The sequence below is a fragment of the Bemisia tabaci genome, chromosome 7, assembly GCF_918797505.1.
Source record: "Bemisia tabaci chromosome 7, PGI_BMITA_v3".
Taxonomy (NCBI): domain Eukaryota; kingdom Metazoa; phylum Arthropoda; class Insecta; order Hemiptera; family Aleyrodidae; genus Bemisia; species Bemisia tabaci.
Window position 1 is genome coordinate 945189 of NC_092799.1, and position 23890 is coordinate 969078.

The 23890-nt window shown below is 39.0% G+C and overlaps 1 protein-coding gene across 6 annotated transcripts in view; it reads left to right on the forward strand.

Moving 5' to 3' along the window:
- The window catches only part of LOC109031971 (dual specificity calcium/calmodulin-dependent 3',5'-cyclic nucleotide phosphodiesterase 1A), a 423891-nt gene that overhangs the window by 372323 nt on the left and 27678 nt on the right, over nt 1-23890 (forward strand). For 5 of the 6 annotated variants that reach the window (XM_072302257.1, XM_072302261.1, XM_072302258.1 and 2 more), the window contains 2 exons: nt 3055-3168; nt 20217-20375. In XM_072302257.1, the coding sequence (XP_072158358.1) occupies nt 3055-3168; nt 20217-20375 (273 nt within the window). The remainder of the gene's footprint in view (nt 1-3054; nt 3169-20216; nt 20376-23890) is intronic. The other variant, XM_072302260.1, reaches the window with a different exon arrangement.

A 23890-nucleotide genomic window follows, 5' to 3' on the forward strand; every position in this document is an offset into this window, starting at 1 on the left:
AATTAATAGAAAAACTTTCATCGACTGAATAATATAAACATCAGGGACGCTTTTGGAGTTTAAAGTTTGTATATGCGCCAAAAATTCAGCGTAAAAAAAGAATGAAAAAAGTAGATTTTCATAATTAGAATTTTGGAGAACTATATAGTTTTCTCCCAAGTAAATCTGTGGAAGTGGGAGAAGAGTTTGGTTTCTCATCAGGGAAAAATCTGGGAATGAGCATGGTTAAGACATCGTTTGGAAGCAAGTTTAAAATGGTCCTTGAGAGCTCCATGAAACATCTAAGATTGATGAACCATCAGAAATTCTTGAAAACAGTCCTTAAATCCAGAAACTATTTATTGATCGATTGACCATCGAATTGCTGAAGAACCACTATTATTTTCTGTTTGAAAGAATAAATATTAGAGCGGCCCTAGTAGCAGAGTTATATAAAAAATTTGTTTTTAAAAGTATAAACCGTAAATAACCACAAGCTAAAGAATATTCATTGTTTATGTAATGGATGTAAAGTTTTTTAGTTAAAAGTTTACTAAAAAACTTATTTTATTATGTAACCCTTAGTATAAAAGTTATATAACCAAATTCAAAGAGTGTATAAAATGAATTTTCATTATTCTTCCTGGCTGGTAGCGCACTCTAGTTATGAAGTGTGCAAGTTTTCATATGCGTTACTACCAGGTGGTGGATCATCGTAGAGTTGTGACTTACCTTAAATCCGCGCCGTCCTAGTCGGGATTAGAACCCACGCTTCGGGATGGAGTTGCAATCCGAAGTCCAGTACTTTACCACCAGACCAGCCAGGCTTGATATGAATGGGCCCCTAAATTCAATCTCTTAACTATCGCAGGCCTCTGAGTCCGTAATATTTTGTTTATTGACGGATTCTTATGATATTTTACCAGACTTTATTATTTATTATTTATTTATTTATTGTTTTTTATTTCATGATGTAATTTTTTCATTTTCATTTTTTTTAACTCTCTCTCATTTTTTTAGCTCTCTCTTTTTTTTAACTATCATGATTTTTAACTATCATTTTTTCTAACTCTCTCTATTTTTTTTAACTCTCATTTTTTTAACTCTCTCTCTCTCTCTCTATTTTTTAACTTTATAATTGCGTCTTTTTCCAGTTTTAATTATTTGGGCCTTTTTCTAGTTTGAATTTATGTCGATGTATTTATGTTATTTATTTATTATTATTATCATTTCCTTTTTTCTTTTAAATTTTTATAATATTAATTTAAACATTTTAAAAAAAATCAAAAGTTTTAAAATATATTTAATAATATTTTTAAAATATTAACAAAAATAATTATGATATACTTTAAAAATATTATAAAATATTATTTTAAAAATTTTAATTTTTTATATTTTTAATATATTTTTAAAATGTTTTAAAAATATTTATTGATTGTATTTCAAAAGTACTTTTGAAAATATTTTAAAAATACATGAAAAACATTTTAAAAATATATTAAATTTCAATATTTTTAAAATATTGCTGTCTAACTGGGCAGGGTTATGAGCCAGACACGCTACCAACTGAGGTAACAGGGCTCCTCGGATTGTGTGCCGAGATATCCCCTTTTAACTCGTCTCGGAGCCATTAGTACCTCTAATAATACCTATCCCACGCAGTCTGAGAGTCGAGGGTGTTCATTGAAATGAGATCATCATCATCATTCATGAAAATGAGATAGGTTTACGTTAAAGTCATTCAGGTCATTTATATAACAGTTATAATAAGCAAATTAAGCAAAAGGATACTATGCGTATAAAGAAAATTTATAAAAACCCTTCCTCAATTATATAAATTTTATATAAACGTTATCTTCTGAAAATATGAATAATTATTTTCATGGGCATTTTATATAAAACTTATATACACGATATATAAACTTTAGTTAAAATGGTGATTATATAACCGGTATTAATTCCTTATACGTTTGTTAGGAAGGGGAAAGTGAATCATGCTACTAGGGGGGTTATTCGACTACATTTTGCATTTAGAAATTAAAATTTCTATCTTACAGATAAAAAAACCTCTTTGCATATAGGGAAACTAAGGCGCATTATGTTGTTTCTGTAATGAGTCAGAAATTGTAGTTGATAATTGCAAAATATGGTCCAATGATGCAACGTCCGATATGTAGTTCGGCTGGTTCCGGCCAAAGCCCGTCGCACAGTGGATCAAGTCAATCGGAGCGGTCGGACATGAAATATTTTACTTAAAATGCAAAATTTAATGTTTTTTCTGTCACATTTTAAATTTCAAGGGATGGTAATAGAAGAAATTTTCACGAAAAAACCGATGGAACCACTTTTAGAGCCTCCATGTTTTGTAGAAACGGAATTTTAAGCGTTTAGAGTTTCCACATTTTGTCCGAGCTCTACTATTGACTCGATCCACTGTGCGTCGTTACTGCCGTGCTAAGGGAAAACGCCATATGAGCATTCGAATGTTGCCAAATTTCCTCTCAGTAAATATTTATTTTTGAAGAAAGTCATGCATATTTTTCCTTTAAATTTTCATATATTTTAGATAAAATTATGGACAAAATTCTTGGAAAAATCGGAAGAGTAATATTAAAAAAACCCGAAAATTTGTGGTATGTCAAAGGAAATTTGGCAGCGTCTGAAAGCTCACACAGTGTTCTTCTTTAGCACGGCAAGTTGAGGGTGAAGATACCGTAGGAATCCTACCTTGTATCGAATTGAAGCCAACAAATAATAATAAGATATCATAACCGCTCTCATTCTGCCGATGATAATAAATCGATATAAAAACGGACATAAATAGGTAGGGGTTGTTCGATGGCATGGGCATTTCCAACTAATTGTGGTAGCACACCAATAAATTAGGTTACTAACTCAAATGTTACGGCACTGCTACGATTAATTGGAAATGCCCACATCATCCAACAAATTGGGGTGGTGCCACAATTTAGGGGATAACCCCTGACACATTTTCCATGTATCGTTCTTCTATGGTGCAGCACTAGTTAGCCTCTGTATGATGGGTGTTCTTATTCCGAATTTTCTATGTTTCAGACTCCGATGTCTGTTGCGGCAGTTACAGAAAGGTGAAATTTGCGCGGACGTGCTCCAAAAAAACCTCGCTTACGCTGCCAAAGTTTTAGAAGCTGTTTTCATCGATGAAACCAAGTAAGTTTTCAAACTCATTAGATAAATCAGAATACTTTTAGTTAAGTATAAGATTTAGGGAGCTTTAACAAGGGAACATCTAAAAATTAGTTTCCAAAACTGCGGAACTTTAAGAGACGGAAAGCCACCGTGAAGAATTAGTGCTTACACGAAAAACTTGGGTGAGCCATTCAGATCTCCAATAATAATTTAACACTCGTGCTTCCTCTACGACAGTGCAGTTGAACTTTACTCCCAGCGGGGTCATTCACAAACCGTGCCAACATTTCCTCGATAACCCCGCAAAACCAATTACCCATGGTTATCACGCGGTTAGAACAAACTATTTTCTTTCTCTCGGCCTTGCCCATACTGATCCAGCGTTATTTTTTATATCCACATTGAAACCACCAGACCACGTATTTCGGTTTCCGACGTTGCAGATCCCCTATCATAGGTACTTTATTTTTAAATACAAAAGTACTTGACGCTAATGCTTAAAAATTTACATGATTTTTCTTCTCTTTGTGAAGAACTTTCTGTGAAAACTTCGGGGTCTATAATACTGATGTATTCTCTTTTGAAATAATAAAATGGGAGTGGAGATTTTTAAACACCGCAAACAAGATAGTTTCATTGTCGATGTACTGCCATAAAACTACAAATTGAACTTTAATAAACTGTACGGTATGGCTTTGTTTAATGACAGTCGTGAATCGATTGATTTTTGCCTATTTTGTTAAAATAAACGAGAAATATTTTATGTGTTTAAGGTTGCTCCATAGATTTTGGTAAACAATTTTTAGAAAGTCTAACTAGTCCTCCGACATATGACTTATCCAGAAAGCCCGGCAAAAAAACACAGTTTTTTGTGATGTAACACACAGTGATATGTGACCATCAGAGTTTTTTTTAGTAACAAAAAGAATGTCTCAGAGTCTAAATTTTCAGAATTGATAAATCGCCGGTCGATTCCTTTTCAAAATTGATATTTATAGAGGGCACTTAGCAAATTGATAGCCATTGCGAATCGCTCGGAATGAATTTTAGGAGTTATTTTAAGTGCTTATGATCTTTTATGAACAAATATCTGACAAAGTCCAGCCTGATGTGACGCTTAGAAATTCTCGAGGATTTCCCTAAAATCCAGAAATTATCCGCCGATCGTTGGACTATCGAGTTATTCTCTAAAGAGCTACGGATCCACCTCAACTCAAATGGGTTGAGAATTCCACTTAAATACATACCTAGCGTTAATAAGTGCCCAATTTTAGGTTTGAAATTGCGAATGATATAAACAAAGAAAATGATTGCCTGCGATTTAAAAGCTCGTGAGAATTTGCCTACGGAAATTTCGTTAGCGTGCACGATCCGTGAAAAGATAATGTTGTGTGTTTAGGCTCAAAGGAGGCACATCAATCTCGCGCTTTAACAGCAGAAGTTAGCGTCACCAGTCGCGAAGACACGCTGCTGAGCTGAGGAAAAACGCCCTATGAGCCTTCAGACGTTGCCAAATTTCCTTTGATAAAATGGGAAGTTTCGAGGAAATCTTTGAATATTTTTTCCTATGCTATAAAAAATCGAGGTGAAGAATTCGGTGTCGAAGTCTATATAGCTCCCAAATCCCCCAATATGAATGAGAAGTGATTGATCACTTTAAATAGATAGATAAAAAGAGTGGATTCCACTCCGTAATAATGTAAGTCTCTCTGAGATTTCGCTCCGCATTCTTATCACTCGGGGTTTTCGGCGCTATTTAGACTCCGTCACAGAATTTCACTCCGAAATTTTTAAAAATGTAGAAGAAAAATACTCTTTTATTTAAAAAATACTTTTTCAACACTATTTTACAAAATCAGTGAATTGTCCTTTAGGTGCATACGAAATTCACCAAAAATCTCAAATAAACATTCGACTGGCTCAAGACAGCTATATGAGTGAGAGAAACGCAGAGACAACCCACGGGTTGGGCCTCAAAGCGGCCCGAGGGTGCCCCTCCTACTCCTGGATAATCTTTTTCTCCATTGTTTGAGTGTAAAATTGAGGGGAGCATATGAATTTTCATGTTCAATCGATCGATTTACAATGCTGCTCAAGCGAACGCGCGAGAAAACTCCTTCAATTTTTCGCGTAGACTACAAACCTACACCCACGTTCGAATAGTCGTATCCTCAGCCTTAGAGCGGATCCCACAATGCAGTATCGAAGCCATCGTCTGTAGCCCTGATCAGTAATTAACGCTGCCGTCCAAAAGAAGAACGCAGAGTAAACTTTCAGATGTTGCCAAATTTCATTTGATAAAATACGAATTCTCGTGGAAATTGTGCATATTTTTCACCAGATTTTTCACATAATTTTATTCCCTATCAGATTTAAATTATCTTAAATTTTCGAAAGAAAATATTTTCAACTCTTTTAAACGAAAAATCAACATTTTATCTAAGGAAATTTGGCAATTTTTGAATGTACATACGGCGTTTTTCCTTAAGACGGCAGTGCGGATGCGCTTCAACAGATTTCAGGCGGCTGCGACAAGTGTGACAGCCCATTCGAATAATCTGCGCTACAGGGTTAGTAGCGTAATGGATAAATCAGAGAGCATTCATTTCACAGTCCTGAGATGAGGGGAGGATGGGTTGACTGAATGTTAAGAGCGACAAAAGACGAAACAAAGGCTGGAGATTATAGACCGAGACCAAGAGAAGGGAACTGTGTCACCGTAAAATCGAGATTTCATATCTATCATTCTACGTAAATACGAGCGAGTACCATCACTTAAATCACCTCTTATTGCGACAGGAGCACTCCTTTAGTTTGATTTACTTCCAATCATTTTCATTTCATTTCGCTCTGCCTTCCTTTTGTTATTCAAATCCTCGAGGCCCATCTCCGTTTAAATTGTCATTCATTACTCTAACGACTTGAAATCGGCGCAAATCGCAATGTCAACGTTATCTTTGAAACTTCAAAGTCACCGTCGGCGCCCTATTCATGATGTCCGGGCCCTGATGAAGATTTATCGTCCTCCATTCCCAGGTCCTTTTATTTATAGATTCTTTCCCCAAATACGGACGGACGATACTTTTTCACAGGCCGTTTTATTCTCGTTCATTTTTTTTCCCATAGTTAAGATTGAATGGTATCTTCAAATTAATCGAATGGGAGAGACCTTGCCATTTTAAGAGTTTCGATCCTTGATTATTGAAACGACGGCTCACCCAAAAAAAAAAAAAAAAAAAAAAAAATTACCAAATATCGACAGGACTTTTGAGCCTCAAAAATTTTACAACTGAAAAAAGGGTACAATAACGAGGTCAAAGTATGACGAATAATGCCATTCTGAATGGACTGCATTTTGCAAAAAACTGGACTAATAGAATTGCAATGATGCCACGATCTTGCTTTTACGTTTGTCTTCAAAAAGAATCTTGGAATCGTTTCAATTTCTCCTAGTACTAGTGAAAAGTGCGAATCGAATGAAAAAATTACATTCGTGTATTGATCTATTTCTTTTAAGCCACGGTAAAACTATCCGATGATGTCATTACTCAGAAAATAAAGCGGGATCTATGAAAGTGGCATTTTCAACCAACGAATCTCAAAATATCTGCATTTTTAATTGGCAAAAAAGCAAACTTTGCAACAATGCATTTCCATGAGCTTTGAACTCAAGATAAAAGTTACATCAATGAATTGTCTCATCATAAGGTTTCATTCAAGCCAAATTTGATAGAAATCCTTTAAACACGCTCTTACAGTTTGAAAAACCGAAAGTTCAATCAATATTGAATATCGACTGTTGACGTTACCGCAAGCAAATAGCTAAATCAGGCCTTTTATCAAAGGCCTGGGCAGATAGTCAAATGTTGACCATTTTTGAAGTAAAGCATGTTTTTACCGAAGAGTTTTAAAGTAAAATAAATCTTACTAACTTTCCTATTATTTTCCTTTCTTAATGCTCCTCATATGATCCAACCGTAAAAAAGTTTTAAAAAAACCTGTATTTTACGGCATGCTGTAAGATTTGAGATAAATCTTAGTCCAAGGGCTAGAGATTATTATAAATACCATCGTATTATGCTTATATTTACAGTGAATTTAAATTATTTCCAACAAAAGTAAAGAATAATTTATTTTAAATTTAGTAAAAAAAGCAAAACTTTAATTCAAGTAAGATTATTTTAGTATCTGCATAGGCATTAGACAAAACGCTTCATTCGAAAATTGGTATATGTGATAGATTTTCAAGCTAGAACTTTTTCTTCCGAGTGCGGTTAAGAGGAATAATTCACTTGATCTATTATCGAATCCAGGAATCATGCGGGTTGGCAATGGTGGACTTTGAGTTGAGGAGGATTGATGGTTTTCTTGGTGGCGGGCAGCGTCGCGTCGCCAGGCCCCGCACCCCCCTCGCCCCCCTCCCCAGGCCCCTCGCCCCCCCCCCGACGCCCACTGACGCCCCTCGCGCCCTTTCGTGTGGGAGGGCGCGCCCGTCGCTTGTTCGGCAGAGGATCACTGACACGGAACAAACTGCCATCGATGGCTCCGCCGGAACCCCTCGCTACATTACACACACTCTGTAAACGCTCTTTTTTCGGTCCAACCCTCCCCCTCATGGGCCCCCCGAACGCACTAAGTAGCCGCTTTAATGGGGTGTCCAGCCCCAAACCCGGCTGCACTATGTCTCGGGACAATCGATGGAGCTAACAATCGGCAGTTATCTATTTCGGGAGTTCTTCAAGAAAGGCCTCAAGTTGTCAATTCAGTTTGGGCATGGTAACAAATCCACGCTCAAATTCTCAAACAAAGTATCTCGAGCCCCGTGTTTCCAACTCTCTTTTTGTATTTCTTTTATTTGATACAAAATTATGGCTTGAAGCACAGAATTGGGCCAGTTGCGCTAGTCGCAGGATTGTGTTTTGATGATGCCCGATTGTAGATCAGAAGAAAATATTGAGATACGTCCAAACACCAAAATTTCACGTCCCATAACAGGGATGTTACCCTTCATGAAACACGGTGTAAGGCGCCATCCACTGCCGTGTTTCATACCATAGTTCCTTACACAGAGGTTTCATCTGTGTTGTAAGTCGAGTAACTAGTACAAATGAGCAACCCTGGTAAAAATTGGCGAAAAGAGCTGCGTTTCAAAATACGAGGGGCGTTCAATAAGTAAGTATCCCCCCTCTCTAAAATCCATTAAAATGGACCAATTTTAAAAAAACTTGGGCTCAAAATCTTCCTTAGGATATTTTGAGTTCAACGAAACAAACCGCAACAAAATCGGACCATAAGCGGCCGAACGCGAGCCGTTTGAACGCGCCGAGGTGCTCGACGCTCCCGCCAAATCCGCGAGGATTTGAAGTCCGCTACAGGAGAAGAGCTTCTCTGCCAAAGCCTTAGTCGTTCATCACTGACGAAAAATCAAAGAAACTTTTGTAGAATTCGGGGCTTACCTCACTTCTCCACATGACCAGCTCGATCCAAGCAAGTCTGATACTGAGACTAAGACTAAGAGAACAGCTTTTGGATGCCTCGTGCGTGGAAGTCTTTCAGCTGACCGCGGATGAAAGAGTGGACGGCTTGTTTGACCTCTTCCCCTGATTCAACATTAACTCCTCCAAGTTCAGATTTCCGGAACGGGAATAAATGGTGGTCTGGTTTGCCATTTATTATCGTATCTGAAATCTGAACTTGGAAGAGTTAATTTTGAATCAGTGGAAGAGGTCAAACAAGCCGTCCACTCTTTCATCCGCGGTCAGCTGAAAGACTTCCACACACGAGGCATCCAAAAGCTGTTCTCTTAGTCTCAGTATCAGACTTGCTTGGATCGAGCTGGTTATGTGGAGAAGTGAGGTAAGCCCCGAATTCTACAAAAATTTCTTTGATTTTTCGTCAGTGATGAACGACTAAGGCTTTGGCAGAGAAGCTCTTCTCCTGTAGCGGACTTCAAATCCTCGCGGATTTGGCGGGAGCGTCGAGTACCTCGGCGCGTTCAAACGGCTCGCGTTCGGCCGCACATGGTCCGATTTTGTTGCGGTTTGTTTCGTTGAACTCAAAATATCCTAAGGAAGATTTTGAGCCCAAGTTTTTTTAAAATTGGTCCATTCTTATGGATTTTAGAGAGGGGGGATACTTACTTATTGAACGCCCCTCGTACCGTAGGAATTCTTATAGCCGGCTAAAGAGGGCTACAGAAAATCATATAGCTGGCTGTAGAATTCGAAGAAAATCATACGGCCGGGCTACACGAAGCGATAAAAAAGTATGCAGCCTGGCTATTGTTCCCATCGCCGGGATTTACACTTTATCGCCTGGCTGTTGCTTTTTCGCCATCGATTATAAAAGGCTAAAAGAAATTATGTAGAAATTCGTGTGCTTTGGAAATCATTAAGTTTGATACGGAACCACCTTAATATTTACAAAACACACATTATATTTATTTTTTTTTTCATCAATTGAAATGAGAATAATCTATACAGGATGTGCAAACATTTCAAAATCATGAGTTGAATAACGCTGACTCCGCCAGATTAAATATCAGAGCCTAACACAAAGCGGAGCGGCGACGCACTGGCGCCTACAAACCTAACAAGGATACTTCACGCATTGCGCAACGCGTGAAGTATCCCTGTTAGGTTTGTAGGCGCCAATGCGCGCTTCGCATTGGCTGCCCGCCTGCCGCACCGCAGCGTGCCATGGCGCTTGAAGTAACTATTTCACACCAGAGGTATTGCACAGTATCATACGAAACTGATTGCGCCGTAATATATTAGGAATAGCAGGCATCCATCAAAAGTACGGAGCTTTCCTCGCAAAATAAATCAAGATACTACGACCCAAAAAGAGAGCGGTAGTCCAAAAACTCACTAAGTCCTAGCATCCGTAATTAGTAACGTTCAGCATACACTTTATCGCCTGGCTGTTGCTTAGTCGCCATCGGCTATAAAAGGCTATAAGAAATTGTGTAGCCGGCTATAGAAGCTATTGGAAATCTTACAGCCGGCTGTAGGTCTATGGTATTTTGGAACACAGATTCTACTGCCAATTTTTACCAGGAAACGGTGATGAATCTAAAGTGGAAGAAACTATAGTACGAGGTCTGTTAGATTAGAAACCGGATTTTGGTCATAACTAGCCCACAATGCGTCCGATTTAGGTTTTCTTGAGCTTTCCTGATAGCTGGAAATATACTTAAGAACGCTACGTTTACAGATTTTGTTTATTTTGATCAGTGTTTATTCTGTGTCATCTTGAATACGAGTAAGTCAGGTGCGTTTTGCGATTTTAGCATGCGATCACTGACAGAGCAAAGATTCAACACTAAATTTTGTTTTCAACTCGGTACACCTTGTACCGAAACTTTTGGTACATGCTAAGAAAAGTTTACCATGATCATTGTATGAGATGTTCCTACTGTTTTGAATGGGTTAAACGATTCAAAACTGGTCAGGAGTTCGTTAAAGATGAGGAGCGTGGGAATAATCGACCCTCAACGGCGACTGACATTTGTCACGTGGAAGAAATGCGGGCAAAAGTGCTCGAAAATGGTCGTTTCGAGCTTGTTGAACAAAGTCATATTTCTGAAGGCTCTGTACATACAATTTTGATAGAATATGTAGACACGCACTGAGTTTCAGGTACACTTGCCCCTTGATTGTTGTCCGTTGAACGAAAATCCAACCAAATGTCAATTTTCCTTTAGCTGCTTGAACGTTCTAACAATGATCCTACATTTTTGGATAGGATAATTTTCGGTGACAATACTTTAGGGTACGGCTACGATATGGAGACGAAACTCCAATCGTCCTTGTGGGTTGAAAAATGTTGTGCAAGACCGAAAAAAGAGAGACAAGTTCGGTCAAACATAAAAATCGCAAAACACCCTTGAGGTTGCCTTACTTCAAGCCACATACCAACGAAGCTAATTACGATTTTTCAAATTTGTGAACGTAGCGTTCTCAAATATATTTTCAGCTATCAGAAAAGCTCAAGAAAACGTAATTTGGACGCATTGTAGGCTAGTTATGACAAAAATCCGGTTTCTAATCTAACAGACCTCGTATGTAATATTTCGGTGGACCATGTCATATATGATGTTTTTGAATGGCGACATTTCCCATAAAATTGAACGTAGGGATGAGGCGCTCGGACGAAATTCATTATTTTCTGTTTATTTAAGTTTGAAACCAAAAATTCTGTGACCAATGCAACTGACTCATGCTGCTCTCAGAGAGAAATAATTACGAAAATTTTCAGGGAACAACATTGAAAAGTGTTTCACATGAAAGATTAAGTTTGATAAGAAGTCTGCAAGGCCGCTAACCTGTTTGTCAGAAACGCACCGAGTCACATCAAGTTTAAACCAAGGAGAAGATATGTTTAGTTTTATTTTCTCCACACCGCAAATGAACGCACAAACGACTTTCATAACGCCTGGACTTGATACAACTATTCGTGCCTGACGGATGTCCGTGTTGCGTGAGCGAACATTTGAAGGCGCATTACCTTCTCCTACTTTTACGGCTTCAATGCGATTTTTGCGTTGAAACTTCTTCGGATCGCTGCAATGAAGCAACGAAAGCATTACCTGGATGTGGAATTAATGTAATAGAAACGCATCAAGTCGCACTAAGTTTGAACACAGAAGAAGAGGTTTCGTGTTTAAGTCCTCCATATGAATCGGCGTATAACACAAAATTCAAAGACTCCTTTCACGTAAAATATTTTTCCTGGACTTTTCTGGTAGCTTCATGAGACATTGATGATACCCCGTGAGAGGTCTCTGTCCTGATGTAACGCGAGGGAGTGAAGTGAGCGGGTTTCCTGCGGTTCAGGAGGAAAATGCTTTACGGGCTCCTTGAACGGCCGCCTAGATTTCCGACGCGGGAACATGCCCACGGCCGTGCTAAGGAAAAACGCCGTATAAACCTCCAGGCGTTGCCAAATTTCCTTTGATTAAACACGAATTTCCTGGTAAATTTATGAATATTTTCCTTCCAATTTTTCGGATGATTTTATCGGCAATTTCACCTCTAGTCCTTGAAAATTTCAAGGAAAGATATTCATATATTCTCTCAAAAATAAACGTTTTATCGAAGGAAATTTGGCAATTCTCGAATGTCCATACGGCGTTTTTCCTCAACACGGGAGTCCAGGGCCCAGCCACGTTTAAATTCTCAGCCCGTCCTCGACCAGGCTCGGGTTCATCGCGAGCGTGTGCCAAAATCCCTTTGGCAAACGCCCTCGCTCCGGCGTCGTCTGGTAGCCCCCCCCCCCCCCTCCCGCGTAAAAGACGTCACCCTCGCCCCCCCCTTGTCCCCCAATCCCCCCCGCACCCCCCGAAGGAGCCGGACTCGGACCCGTCTGATTTAGAATTCCGGGTGCATGCCGGCAAGCGGCGCTCCTCGCGCGAGTTAATGGTCGGCCAAGGGGGAATCGACCCCGTCGCCCCCCGCCCCCCTTCGTGAACCCCCGATTTTCTGCCGGGGAGCTTCTCGCAGTTTATGTTTGTCACTTTGCCCCTGTCATTCCGCGCTCCCGACTTCTGTTTTGTGTCCCGAGGTCGCCGGTCGCAAGGAACCGTGTTTCGACAGCCGAGTTCCGATTCAAACTTTTGTCGCGGTGGAACCAGGAGTCGCCGAGAGGACGGCTCAAAAATCAACATGAGCGCTTTGGAAAAGTCTCCAACTCGCTCCAAACTTCACAACTAGCTGGTTTTTTAGTTCCCGCTCCTTGAAGTACATTCACGATGATAAGTCGTCGTTTCCTTTGCTAGAGAACGTAGCTTCATTCCAATGTTGTTCCAAATTTACCCCCGCAAAATGCGTATTTACCGAAAGAATTTTTGGCATTTTTAACGAAAAATGCCACCGATTTTTCCTCCGAGCTCGTGCTACAATCAGAATAATTTGGGATGAAAATTGCACAAATACATTTTTTTACCCCCAAAAAAGCAAAAAAAACTTGAGTCAATTTGGCAACCTTCGAATGGGGCTACGTACTTTCATAAGGGACACGACGAAGTCTGCACCTAAAATGCGGTTAGAAATTTGAGCAATCTTAACATCAAAGTAAATTGTTCTCCACTTGATATTCAGTAAAAAAAGAGAGAAGGTCCTCTAAAAGGGTTGAATATGAGTTTTAGAGATAGACGTCGATTTTTGAATCAGATACGGGTACGATCCGAGTGGAAGTCGATTAAATTTCCATGGCTTGGCATGGATGGCGTCGTGGTAAACTTAGTCGCTGTTTTTTTTTAGTGGTGAGGATCCGGTGATTTCCAGGTGACTAATGACCGTTGACTTGACTCACTCCCCCCCCCCCCCCACACCGCCCCCTTAATCGAACCTAAGGTTACCCTTACGAGTCTCAGAATGGAAAGCAGATGGAAGCGCTATCAATCAGTGCCCATACTCTTCGTTTGCCGAGCCAACCGCACGTGACTCAGCTCACGCCAGCCTCCTCAATTTTTATTCTTCCACAGGGACCTCTGCCCACGGTGACAGACTTTACAGTGGAGCTGTGTCTATCGAATCTGGTCGAAAAATTGGGTTTTTCAATTTCAGCTGAAAACTTCTCCTCTTGTCCTAGAGAATACTTTGCTAGCAGCGGGCCACTAAACAGGGTAGGAATCAAAATGTCACACTGAATGATTTCTCCTCGAAACTTCACGAGAGAAACAAACGACAAAACGGGAAGTGTGAAAAGTCACTTCTAAAAAAAATACAGGTGTTTAAAATTAACATTAGTTAAACGACAAGAATACACACTAAGGCTGAGCAACAGTCGAACTTCCATGATCTGTGTTAGAAATACTCGTTAATATCTCGATCAGAAGTTGTTTTTAAAATTCCCGATGCGCGAATAGTTTTCTCCTTAAAGTTTTGAAAATGTGTCACGTTTTATTCCATTTCAGACCTTGTCTATTGGCTCACTTAGCTAATTTTTCTGTCTATATAGGGCGTGAATTTACTTTGAATGCTGGCAATTTTGTACCGTGAACATGGTAGCGTGGAGTTTTAAACAATTCCATTCAATGTCCATTGCAATTTCCGATTTTATTCAATGTTCTTCACGTTCGATTTTGATGCTTAAAATAAGAACGTGTACGGAATTCTTTTTTCTAAAAACTCTTCTTTACCCTCAACACAGGCACTTCAAGATCAACCCATTTTGATTCCTTGAGTTCAATCCCCTTTTCAGCCTCCTCTACTTCGGACACCAAATTCCTGTGACCTTAAGTATCAAAAGCCTGATGAGGGCTGTCTGGATTACCTTTTAAGTGATCCGCGCTATGCTTTGATGAATTTAAGTACTATTGTACGCACCGGTTTCAAATTTTCAGATTAAATCATCTCTACATAAGCCTCTTTCTTTTAAAAAAAATCCATCAACTCGAGACAAAATTGCAGTTTTCCGTAAGTTTCGTGCCGTTTCGACTGTACAATCTACATGCCCTATCAATGCCTCACAACTGAATGTCTACACCATGCACGTTCAAAAAGGAAAAACAAAAAGAGCAGAAAATGGAAGCTCACGAAAGCTCAAAAACCGGAACAGATTTTTGAGGCTCAAAATTCTTAAGCTCTTGTTAATGGTGCTCCTTTAGTATTGAGCGGCAATTTTCTGGGCCGGTGATTATCTCGAGACTCAAGCGGGCAATTTTGACACTTAGGGCTCCAACATGGTGGCTCCTTTGCCACTAAGTCGTTACCAAAATGAGCCCTAACTTACCTTTAGCTCTATGCTTCTCGGGGTTGACGTGGAAAAGAAGTTATGCCTCTTGTCGATATCTCCGAGGGTGGAGCGGTTAATGGCAGAGGGTGCTTCTCACTCTCTCACCTTCTTCTCTCCCCCCTCCCTCGCCCCCCCCCCCCTCTCCTCGTGCCAGTAGAAACAATTGATCCGGAGACCAATGATTAATGACGTCACTAATAAGTTCATTCATCACCGGGAAATTTCTCAATAAAAGGCTTGCTTCCCTATTCTTGTCCCGGAAAACTGAGTGAGGTCCACGAAATTGCTCACTCTGCGCACGGCTCAAGCTTTCAAGGTGCCTCTATAGACTCCGCTCAAGGCTGCCGCGCTAAGGAGAAACACCTTATGAGCCTTTAGGCCTTGCCAGATTTTCTTTGTTAAATCACGAATTTTCAGGAATATTTATAAACATTTTTCTTCCGATTTTCCCAGAGAATTTCGTTCGTAATTTGATCCTAATGGTGTAAAAATTGCATGGTAAAATATTTCTAACTTTTCTCAAAAACAAACATTTTATCGGAGGTTTTTTGGCAACTCTCGAATGTTCAAACGGCATTTTTCCTTTGCACGGCAGAATGTATCGCCTCTTCTTCGATGTATTGAGGATTTATACGTTTCCACACATTTTTTCCCCACCGGTAAATGGACCATTAGGCATGGTCTGAACCAGAGATAAACGCTACTTCTTTTCTCTACGAAATTTCACGTAGAAAACGATTCACATATCGGATAAGAGTAATCAACTTTTGAATGAAATACTAACAAATATTTTAACATAGATCAAATGGAGGTTAGATCATACAAATGACATCAGTTGTATCTTTAAAATATTGGTATATATATTCACATATAAATACCAATGTGAATTATGAACGCTTATATTGTGATATCTGACGTCACTGGCGCTTTATAATTCCCATGCATTCTTACCACCCGAGAACTAACGAGCACACCCAATCTTTCCCACCCTCACAGAGTTCTGTTTGGTAGAAGTATGTCCATATGTATTTATTTATTTATTTTTTTTTTTCGAGTAAAAATGCAATTTTTCTCAGTACCCGAGCTCTGTGACACACTTGGTCTTTTGTCATGGAAGACGATGATGGGATGGGCCATGCCGCGGTCCCTAGGGATCGGGCCGATCTCATTCCAGCTTCAAGTCGATCTGCGCGAGCTATCATCCACTGCGGATACACCTGGATTCCATCCCTTGGCGGCTCAGTTCCGTAAATATTTGATAGCTCTGTCGGTGCATTGCCACCCCTTTCCACGTTTGACGTCAGTGAATCTTTCCAGCTTTGCTATTCCGTTTTGGCGACGTTTTCCTGTCTCAGGATCAAAGTTTCTCCGGAAGTCAAGCCCTAGGAACCAAAACTGAAAAATTTTCGGGAATAATTGGGGAACATTCCTGGAAAAATTTCAAGGAAGTAGCTCCTCAAAGAATGAGCGATGCATCGTGTGTTTACCAATTTTCCTGCCGAAGTTCTCTGGGAAAGGATGGTCTTGTCGTAATTTTCCGGAAACTTTCCCGTTCCCGGAAAACTTAGCGTAGATCTTCATTCCTGCCGCATCTTTACGTCCTGCTTGCGGGCTCCGTACATCAATTTGTTGAATGAACTGGAGATTTAACCAATTAATTGTGGTAGTATCGCAACTCAACACGGGGTAATACTGCAACATTACGGTTATAGTAACCTAATTTAAAACATGTTAATTGATTTTAAAAAAATCGAGCTACAAGCCAAAAATAATCGAGTAATATTTCAAACTACATATACATAGATGAGAAATAATATAAAACTTACAAGAAATAAAGCAAACGTTCTGACCGCCTACAAACTGCGATCTTCTTCAGTACGTAAGGAACAATCATCGGAAACATTTTACAAAATAAAAAAGTTACAAAACTATTAGCAACTATGCGAAAATATTTTTGACCACTGCATCTTCGAATAAAGTCAAAATAAAGGTAAAATTCATGAAAAAAGACGCGAGTGATAATAGGGATAAGAATGGAGGAGGTAAATAATAAAACCGAAGATCAACAAGGAAAGCAGAGGGGAACTAAGGCACAGACAGGCAATTACGGTTTCACTCGGCAGGTTGTAGCTCGATTTAATTTAAACCGATTACCGTGTTCTATACAGTTTAGCCAGCCAAATTTGACATTATAATGTAGCCTAATTTTTGGGGGCACTACCGCAGTTAATTGGAAACGTCCATATCACCCGACAATCCCGTGCTCTTTTTCCCCCGATAATCAAACTATATCCCTTCCATTGGCCGAATATGCAATCAGCTTAAAAACACCGAAAAACACATCGGTCCTCCCCCTTTTTTGACAAATTATCTCTCTCATTTCCCTTTTCTACTTCACGTGAGACACAGTGGCGAGGCGTGAATGATCGATTCTCAATATTTCCCCATTTGAGCTGTTGTAAAGAATCGATTATTAGGGTATTCGCTGCGAACGCCCTAATAATCGATCCTTTTCCATAGGTTTAAATGGTAGATCAATTGACATATCGCAAAGCACGCCACGCCACTGGTGAAACATAAGCAATGAATATAAATGACATAAAATCCTCAAATAACATTGGAAGAATAATGATAATTATTTAGCGCAGGGCTAGGTAAATCAGTTTTGTTTTTATAAATTTCCAAAATTTCCTGAAATACCTCTCGCAAAAGGTCAGCATTTTTAAATGCCTGAAAGTTTCTATTCCCGATTTGCGCGGATTTTGTAAGATTAAATCACATACAGTACATTTCAAAGAAACGAAAGTAACATGCTCACTAATTTATTTCATAGCTCATGAACAGAGAATAAAATGCTGATCTGGATTCAAGAATGAGATCCTCTATCATGGGATTTTTATGAAGAACTTTTGGTTCCATAAACTTTGGACGACCTATGATTATTTCGTAGAACGGGAATGTTCATTCCCCGTTACCACCCGTCTCTAAGAACGTCGGAAATCTTTAAAGTGATGAATTGCACTGAAAATAAGCACGAGTGTTAAATTATTCGGAGAGAATAAAAAAAATGGAACGTCAGAGAGTGCATATCCCAAAACTTGCACGATAAAAATTGGTTTCGAAAAATAGAAAATGAAATTTAAATGTTTGAGTAGGAAGTCATCGATGTGGGTTCAATACCCAATCTGCAAAATATTACTTCCGTCCTTGTCCAGGTTTCCTCGTCCTTTTTTAAAATGTACGGTGGGAGCAGTTGGTTTAGATTATTAACTGTGTTAAAATTCTGCTCCAACAATTTAATGTCATAATTTTAACAAGTGTGTAATTATCATCCATTCTTAATATAAGCTTTGTGGTCATGTGTTTTTCAATAATAAATTGAGTATGCTTAAATTGAGCCGTATGCATTAGAGCAGTTGGCGATTATCACCTTTTCAGCTGTGCAATGCTGCTTTCATGCGTGCTTTAATAGCTCTATCATCCCATGATTCTTAACAAAAAATGATCGTCGTGTTTGGCACCTTTAGAGGCTTTCAGTAGCAGCGATTATTTTAAAACTAAACGATACCTCCAATCCTATTCAGCGGCGGCAGAGATTGGCAATTTTGTGTTGTAAAAATGTTACGAGTTTCATATGCTGTAAATGTGGTGGTTGAAAAATTGACGAATCCAATCTCTCCACGTTCATCTTCCTCATGGGGTACAATTTGAGATCAAGTACGATATGAATGTGTAACCTCTGATACTAGAAACATATTTACATTTAATTTTCTCGTTTTCAAATTAGAAAAGTGGTTGTCTTAAATTTCCCAGTTAAGAAATTTAACATTTGTTGAGGGCGGTCGAAGCATTCATTTATTCCCCTTAAAAATACTGCAATGATTTAATATTTTTACCATTGTCACGCATAGATGTTCGATGTGAACACTGTGTGTGTGAATGGTACACTCGTGTACAAGGCAGGAAAAATCAATGTGTTCCGAACATATTCTGGCAGAATTGAACGGAACAGCTTTTTGAGAAACCCTTGGCAAAATGATTAAATAGATTTATTAAGTAATTGAAGGAATTCTACCTGAATCATCCTAACTAGACGTATTTAAATCAAAATGAACTATAGGTAGGTATGTTCATCGTGACACGAACCAGTACAAGTTTTGTGAACCACTGGGGGTTGATTAAACAACTCAAGTCATTGATCAATATTTTTGGCGGTAGAAAATAATTTTACAACTAAACACAGTTTTGATTCTGTTTTCCCCCATAATTTTCACTTTGAAAAAGAACAAAAGGGGCTTTTTTAAAATTTATGTCGTAGACAGTCAGTAATTACCGGCAATGTGCAATCAGCTCATGTGTTGTCACCATACAATTTTTTTTTTAACGGAAAATTGTAGGAAAATAAATTTAAACGTGAGAAAATCTGCCACCTTGTGACGCTATATCAGGCGGGTTTTTCCATTTAAATACACTCATTTTAGGAAACTAGGTCATTTGGTCATATCTCCTCAAATAATTGTTCATTTTAGAAACCAAGGATATTCCTTCGTTCAGTTCACTCAGCAGTTTCATCTTTAACAGTGACACCTCGAAATTTCTTACACCTGCAAAAAATTATTTATTCTGAGTGCTCGTTTCAAACATTTGCGTCAATTAATCGAATATTTTGATTGATAAATCAAATGAGTATCAATTTACCCAAGCAAAAAATCAAGAAACAACTAAATATCGGGAAATTTCAGGAAAATGTAAAGAAAATCCAAAATGAAAGTTTAGTGGACACTCTGGTCTATTTAATAGCTGAAAAATACAATAAAACGTGTTACCAAGGTTAAAAAACAATGAACACAAAACCTGATACGTTTTGGAGAGATAACCTCACTCTTTGTTATCACGAATGGGGATATTTTGATTTTTATAATTTTTTGTATGTTTTTGTTTCCTGGTCGAGGTCGGGGAAACCACCCGAAAATATCCTACGGCTTGTGTTAATTTTATATGTATTTTAGCCTTGAATACCCGTTTTCTTGTGTTTTTTTAGTAAAATTGGATGTATTGCTGTGAAACGGAACTAAGCGCCATGGAAAAGCATTGCGGAACGAAGATCCGCCAATCGAAGCCCCCCCCCCCCCCTCTCCGTTCCTCCCCCGATGGCACTTAGTTCCGTTTGATGGAAATGCGTTCAATTATTCGGGGTATATTTGTGTATCGTTGTTATTGGAATAGGTGTGTGTTGGGCGGGGAGGGTTGGAGGGCGGGTTGGGGGGATTTTTGTTGTATGAAATGTGATTGATTCATGTTGATCTGTTGCGCTTGCCCGATGGACACAGAGAACGGTTGGATGAGCCCTCGTCGCTTAAAGACTCTCTGCACGGGAGCGACCAGGAACACGGCGGCGGCGGGGAAGGAGGAAGTGGGGGTCGTGCGAGCTCCAAAAAACTCCACGTGCCCGTCCAGAGGCGCCGCTTGCGGACACCCGTCTGGGCCAGGTCTGCCAAGGATAACATCTCTTCTCACCAACATCCCCTTCCTGATTCCTCCCCTTCCATCCAGAGGGTCATTCCCAAGCTTAGCCCCAGCCCAGAGACCCACAATCAAATTTCATTCTCATCAAAACTCAAATTTACACCATTTTTCAGCTCCTCCGCATATAACCCCCAACGCTGCCATGCCAAAGAAAAACGCCGTATGAGCCAGTTCACCGTTCCTTGCCAGATTTCCTTCAATGATAACCGAATTTACTGGAAAAATTGTTAATATTTTTTGTCAATTTTTTTAGATAATTTTGTTCCCAATTCCATCCAAAACATTTGAAAATTTCCCGGATAAATTTGCATAACTTTCCTCAAGAATACATTTTTTTTTTATCCGGAGAAATTTGGCAACTCTCGAATGTTCATACGGCGCTCTTCCTTAGCAAGGCAAAACAGTCATCTGAGAATTTGATGAGAAAAATTGAAAGGAGGTCTCCTCTTTGGGGGCCCCCTTCAATTTCCTAAACCTTGCGATTTCTTGGTCTATACTTTACGGAGCACATCATGCTTTGGCAGTTTCCGGTCTCTTCTCAGGTCTACCTAGTACTGGCCTGTATATGGGTCTGAAGTCTGATTTTGGCGAAAATTGCGGATTTTTAATCAAACTCGGCCTTAAAACCCATGTACACAGGCCAGTCTTAAACCCGGTGTATAAGACCGAATATGACGAAATCATGTTGTACTTCGTAAAATATAGACGTTCAAGGAGCAAACGATTGTAATGTTGAGGAAAATCAGGATGGGCCCAAAAATTGTCCTTAACGATACTTCTCCTTTGACGCGTGATTTTTCCCCATAAAATTTGAAAATAAAGACTTTAATGTTTCTTTGCGTATTGCACCCTTTTATTGCATGAGCGAATCGTTGATTTTGGAGAGAAAATCTGTACAGTACGGAATTTATTCGGTTTTAGAGACAGCTCGGGTCGAATTTTTTACATTCTTGTGAAAGTTTGGAGATGAAACTCCTTTTGCCCCCTCCCAAAACCATGTGTTGCTTCGATGCGATTTGCAAATACTACCAAGGACTAGAGCCAGAAAAACCAGTTATCGCTTCTATGCAACGGTACGCAATAAAGGGTTGAAAAAATTAAAAACTGAGGATTTATTTGAATGGAAAAATCAAGACGAGTTTATGTATCTACCCAGCCTTCTGTGGAATGGCCCTCCTATCCTGTTTTCTGCCTCTCTCCTAAGTCTCTCTACACACTTATATTGATCATGTAAACCTCATCTACTCGATTGGTCCTCCTCTATGTAGAGACTGTTAGTTGAGTTCGTTTACCACTAGTTCCCACTCGTTTTTGTAAAACTCATCTTTAATTTTTTTTAATTCGATGTTTAACAGTCCCTTCGTGCAGATTCACCGTTTCAACAATTCGAAGTCAAATCCACTGATCACTCTAAAATAGACCATGAGGATTGTTGCAGTTTTACAATAACTGAAAGAAGTAAATGTTGTGGTTCTTAAGACAAAATCGCAGAATTCATTGAAATTTTATCGGTTAGCCACCTCACTGGTAAATCTCAAAGGGGTTTTTTTTTGAAAAACAATCTACAGTGTTTTAGTTTTTTTTACTGTGTGATCGTTCAAGGCAAGTTTTTCATGAATCATCAGTAACTCGATATTTTTTACAGTTAACGCTCAGCTTCGGATTCTTTCTTTTTTAAAATGTCATCTTAGTATGTTCGTTAAGTTATTAAGTAATTTAGGTCGTATTCAATTTTTACCCTATCCGTTTGCTCGAAACATACTTTTAACTTTTAGTATTACAAGTTTGTAGTAATCCGCCTGCAAAGCTATTCTGCTATGCACACTTGTAGTTGCAACGTAAAATCTTCAGAATCAGTTACTATTACATAGCAAAGCGCACCGCATATAATTCACTGCATCTCTTGAAATATCACTCCTTCTTCCTAGTACTTTACTTATTAATATCTGAATTATGTTTTTATTTCCATAATCAGTAAGTTTGTTTGGAATGCAACATTGTATTTAATTAAGATTAAAAACCTACGTCCGGGATTTTAATCCGAAGCTGAAACCCAGCGTCTTAAGTTTCACGTAAATCTTTATTCCGTGACCCAAACTTTATAAAAGAGGAAGGTGGGCTCAAAGGCAAGACATGACAAGATATGACCAAGGAATAGGAATGACTCCAAACGGTGACTTGGCGTGCTTTGCGATATATCGACTAATCTGCCAATTAAACTGATGAAAAAATATCAATAAACAGGGTGTTCGCAAGGAACACTCTAATACTCGATTCTTCTCTCCAGCGTCAAATGGGAAAATATCAACAAACGATCCGAAAGTACGTTCCGAAAAAGTGCCTCAACTAATTTTGTCTTTCGATTTGTGATACTCCTTTAGAGCGTGCTTTTAAAATTATAACGGAATTTTTCTCCCTCAAATCTTGTGACCAACTATCTCATAGATCACAGCGTGATACGATGCGTGAAAAATTTTTGAAAAATATCCTAATCCAGAAATTATTAACAAGTTAATAAAAAATTCAAAGATTAAGGCCGAGTGGAGTCTGTTTTACGAGATCAATTCGTCAGATCCGTGAAAATTTGTCGTCGGCCTAAAAAAGGTAAACTAAGGTAACCTTAGTTGATCATACGATTTCCACGCGAGCGGGAAGTTTGAATTTAGTTTTCATAATGTGAATCTAAAACGCTAATTTCTCACTAACGGTTGATTTTGGAAGTTTCCGATGTATTCTTCAACAAGCTTCTCCTAGAATTTGTATGCGGAAGCATGTTAATCAGGAGTCTAATTCTAGCTTGTGGTCTATCGACCAATCAGCAACCAAATCGTTGCCAAATCGAGGTACTCGCGATGCACCTGGAGTACCAAAATGGGGAGAGTAAAGACATGTCAATAAATACGTAGTTCATAGGGCCAAAAGGGCAGCCAACCTCTTTACACAAAAAGCGCCAGAAAAATACCGCTACCGATCTTAAGATTCCAATATCAAGCCAAGATGGCCAAGAATGTTAATGAGTACTTGCGCAAAAATGAGTAAATCTACGCAAAAACCCAGGCAAACACCTGCTTCGCAAGCAAGTCGTGGCAATAATGAATCATCTTGGATAATTTGAGTTCATGGGTTGGTTGCCTTTTGGGGCCCTGAAAGCTCTATAAGCTAACCTCCAAAATTACCCAGATGTCCGTTCTCTTCCCGTATAGGTACTCTACTACCGTATTAAGGAAGAACGCCGTATGAACTTTCAGGAGTTGCCAAATTTCCTCCGAGAGAGTACGAATTCTTACCGTGTAGGAATCTTTGAGTTTCGAATCTTCGTTCTTCAAGTTAGGAATCTGTTGGATATTTTTTTTCAAAATTTTTGGAAAATTTTTTACGCAATTTAATCTAAAATATCTGAAAATTTCAAGGAAAAATATGCATGAATGTCGTCAAAAATACACGTTTAATCAAGGTAAACTTGGGAACCCTCGAATGT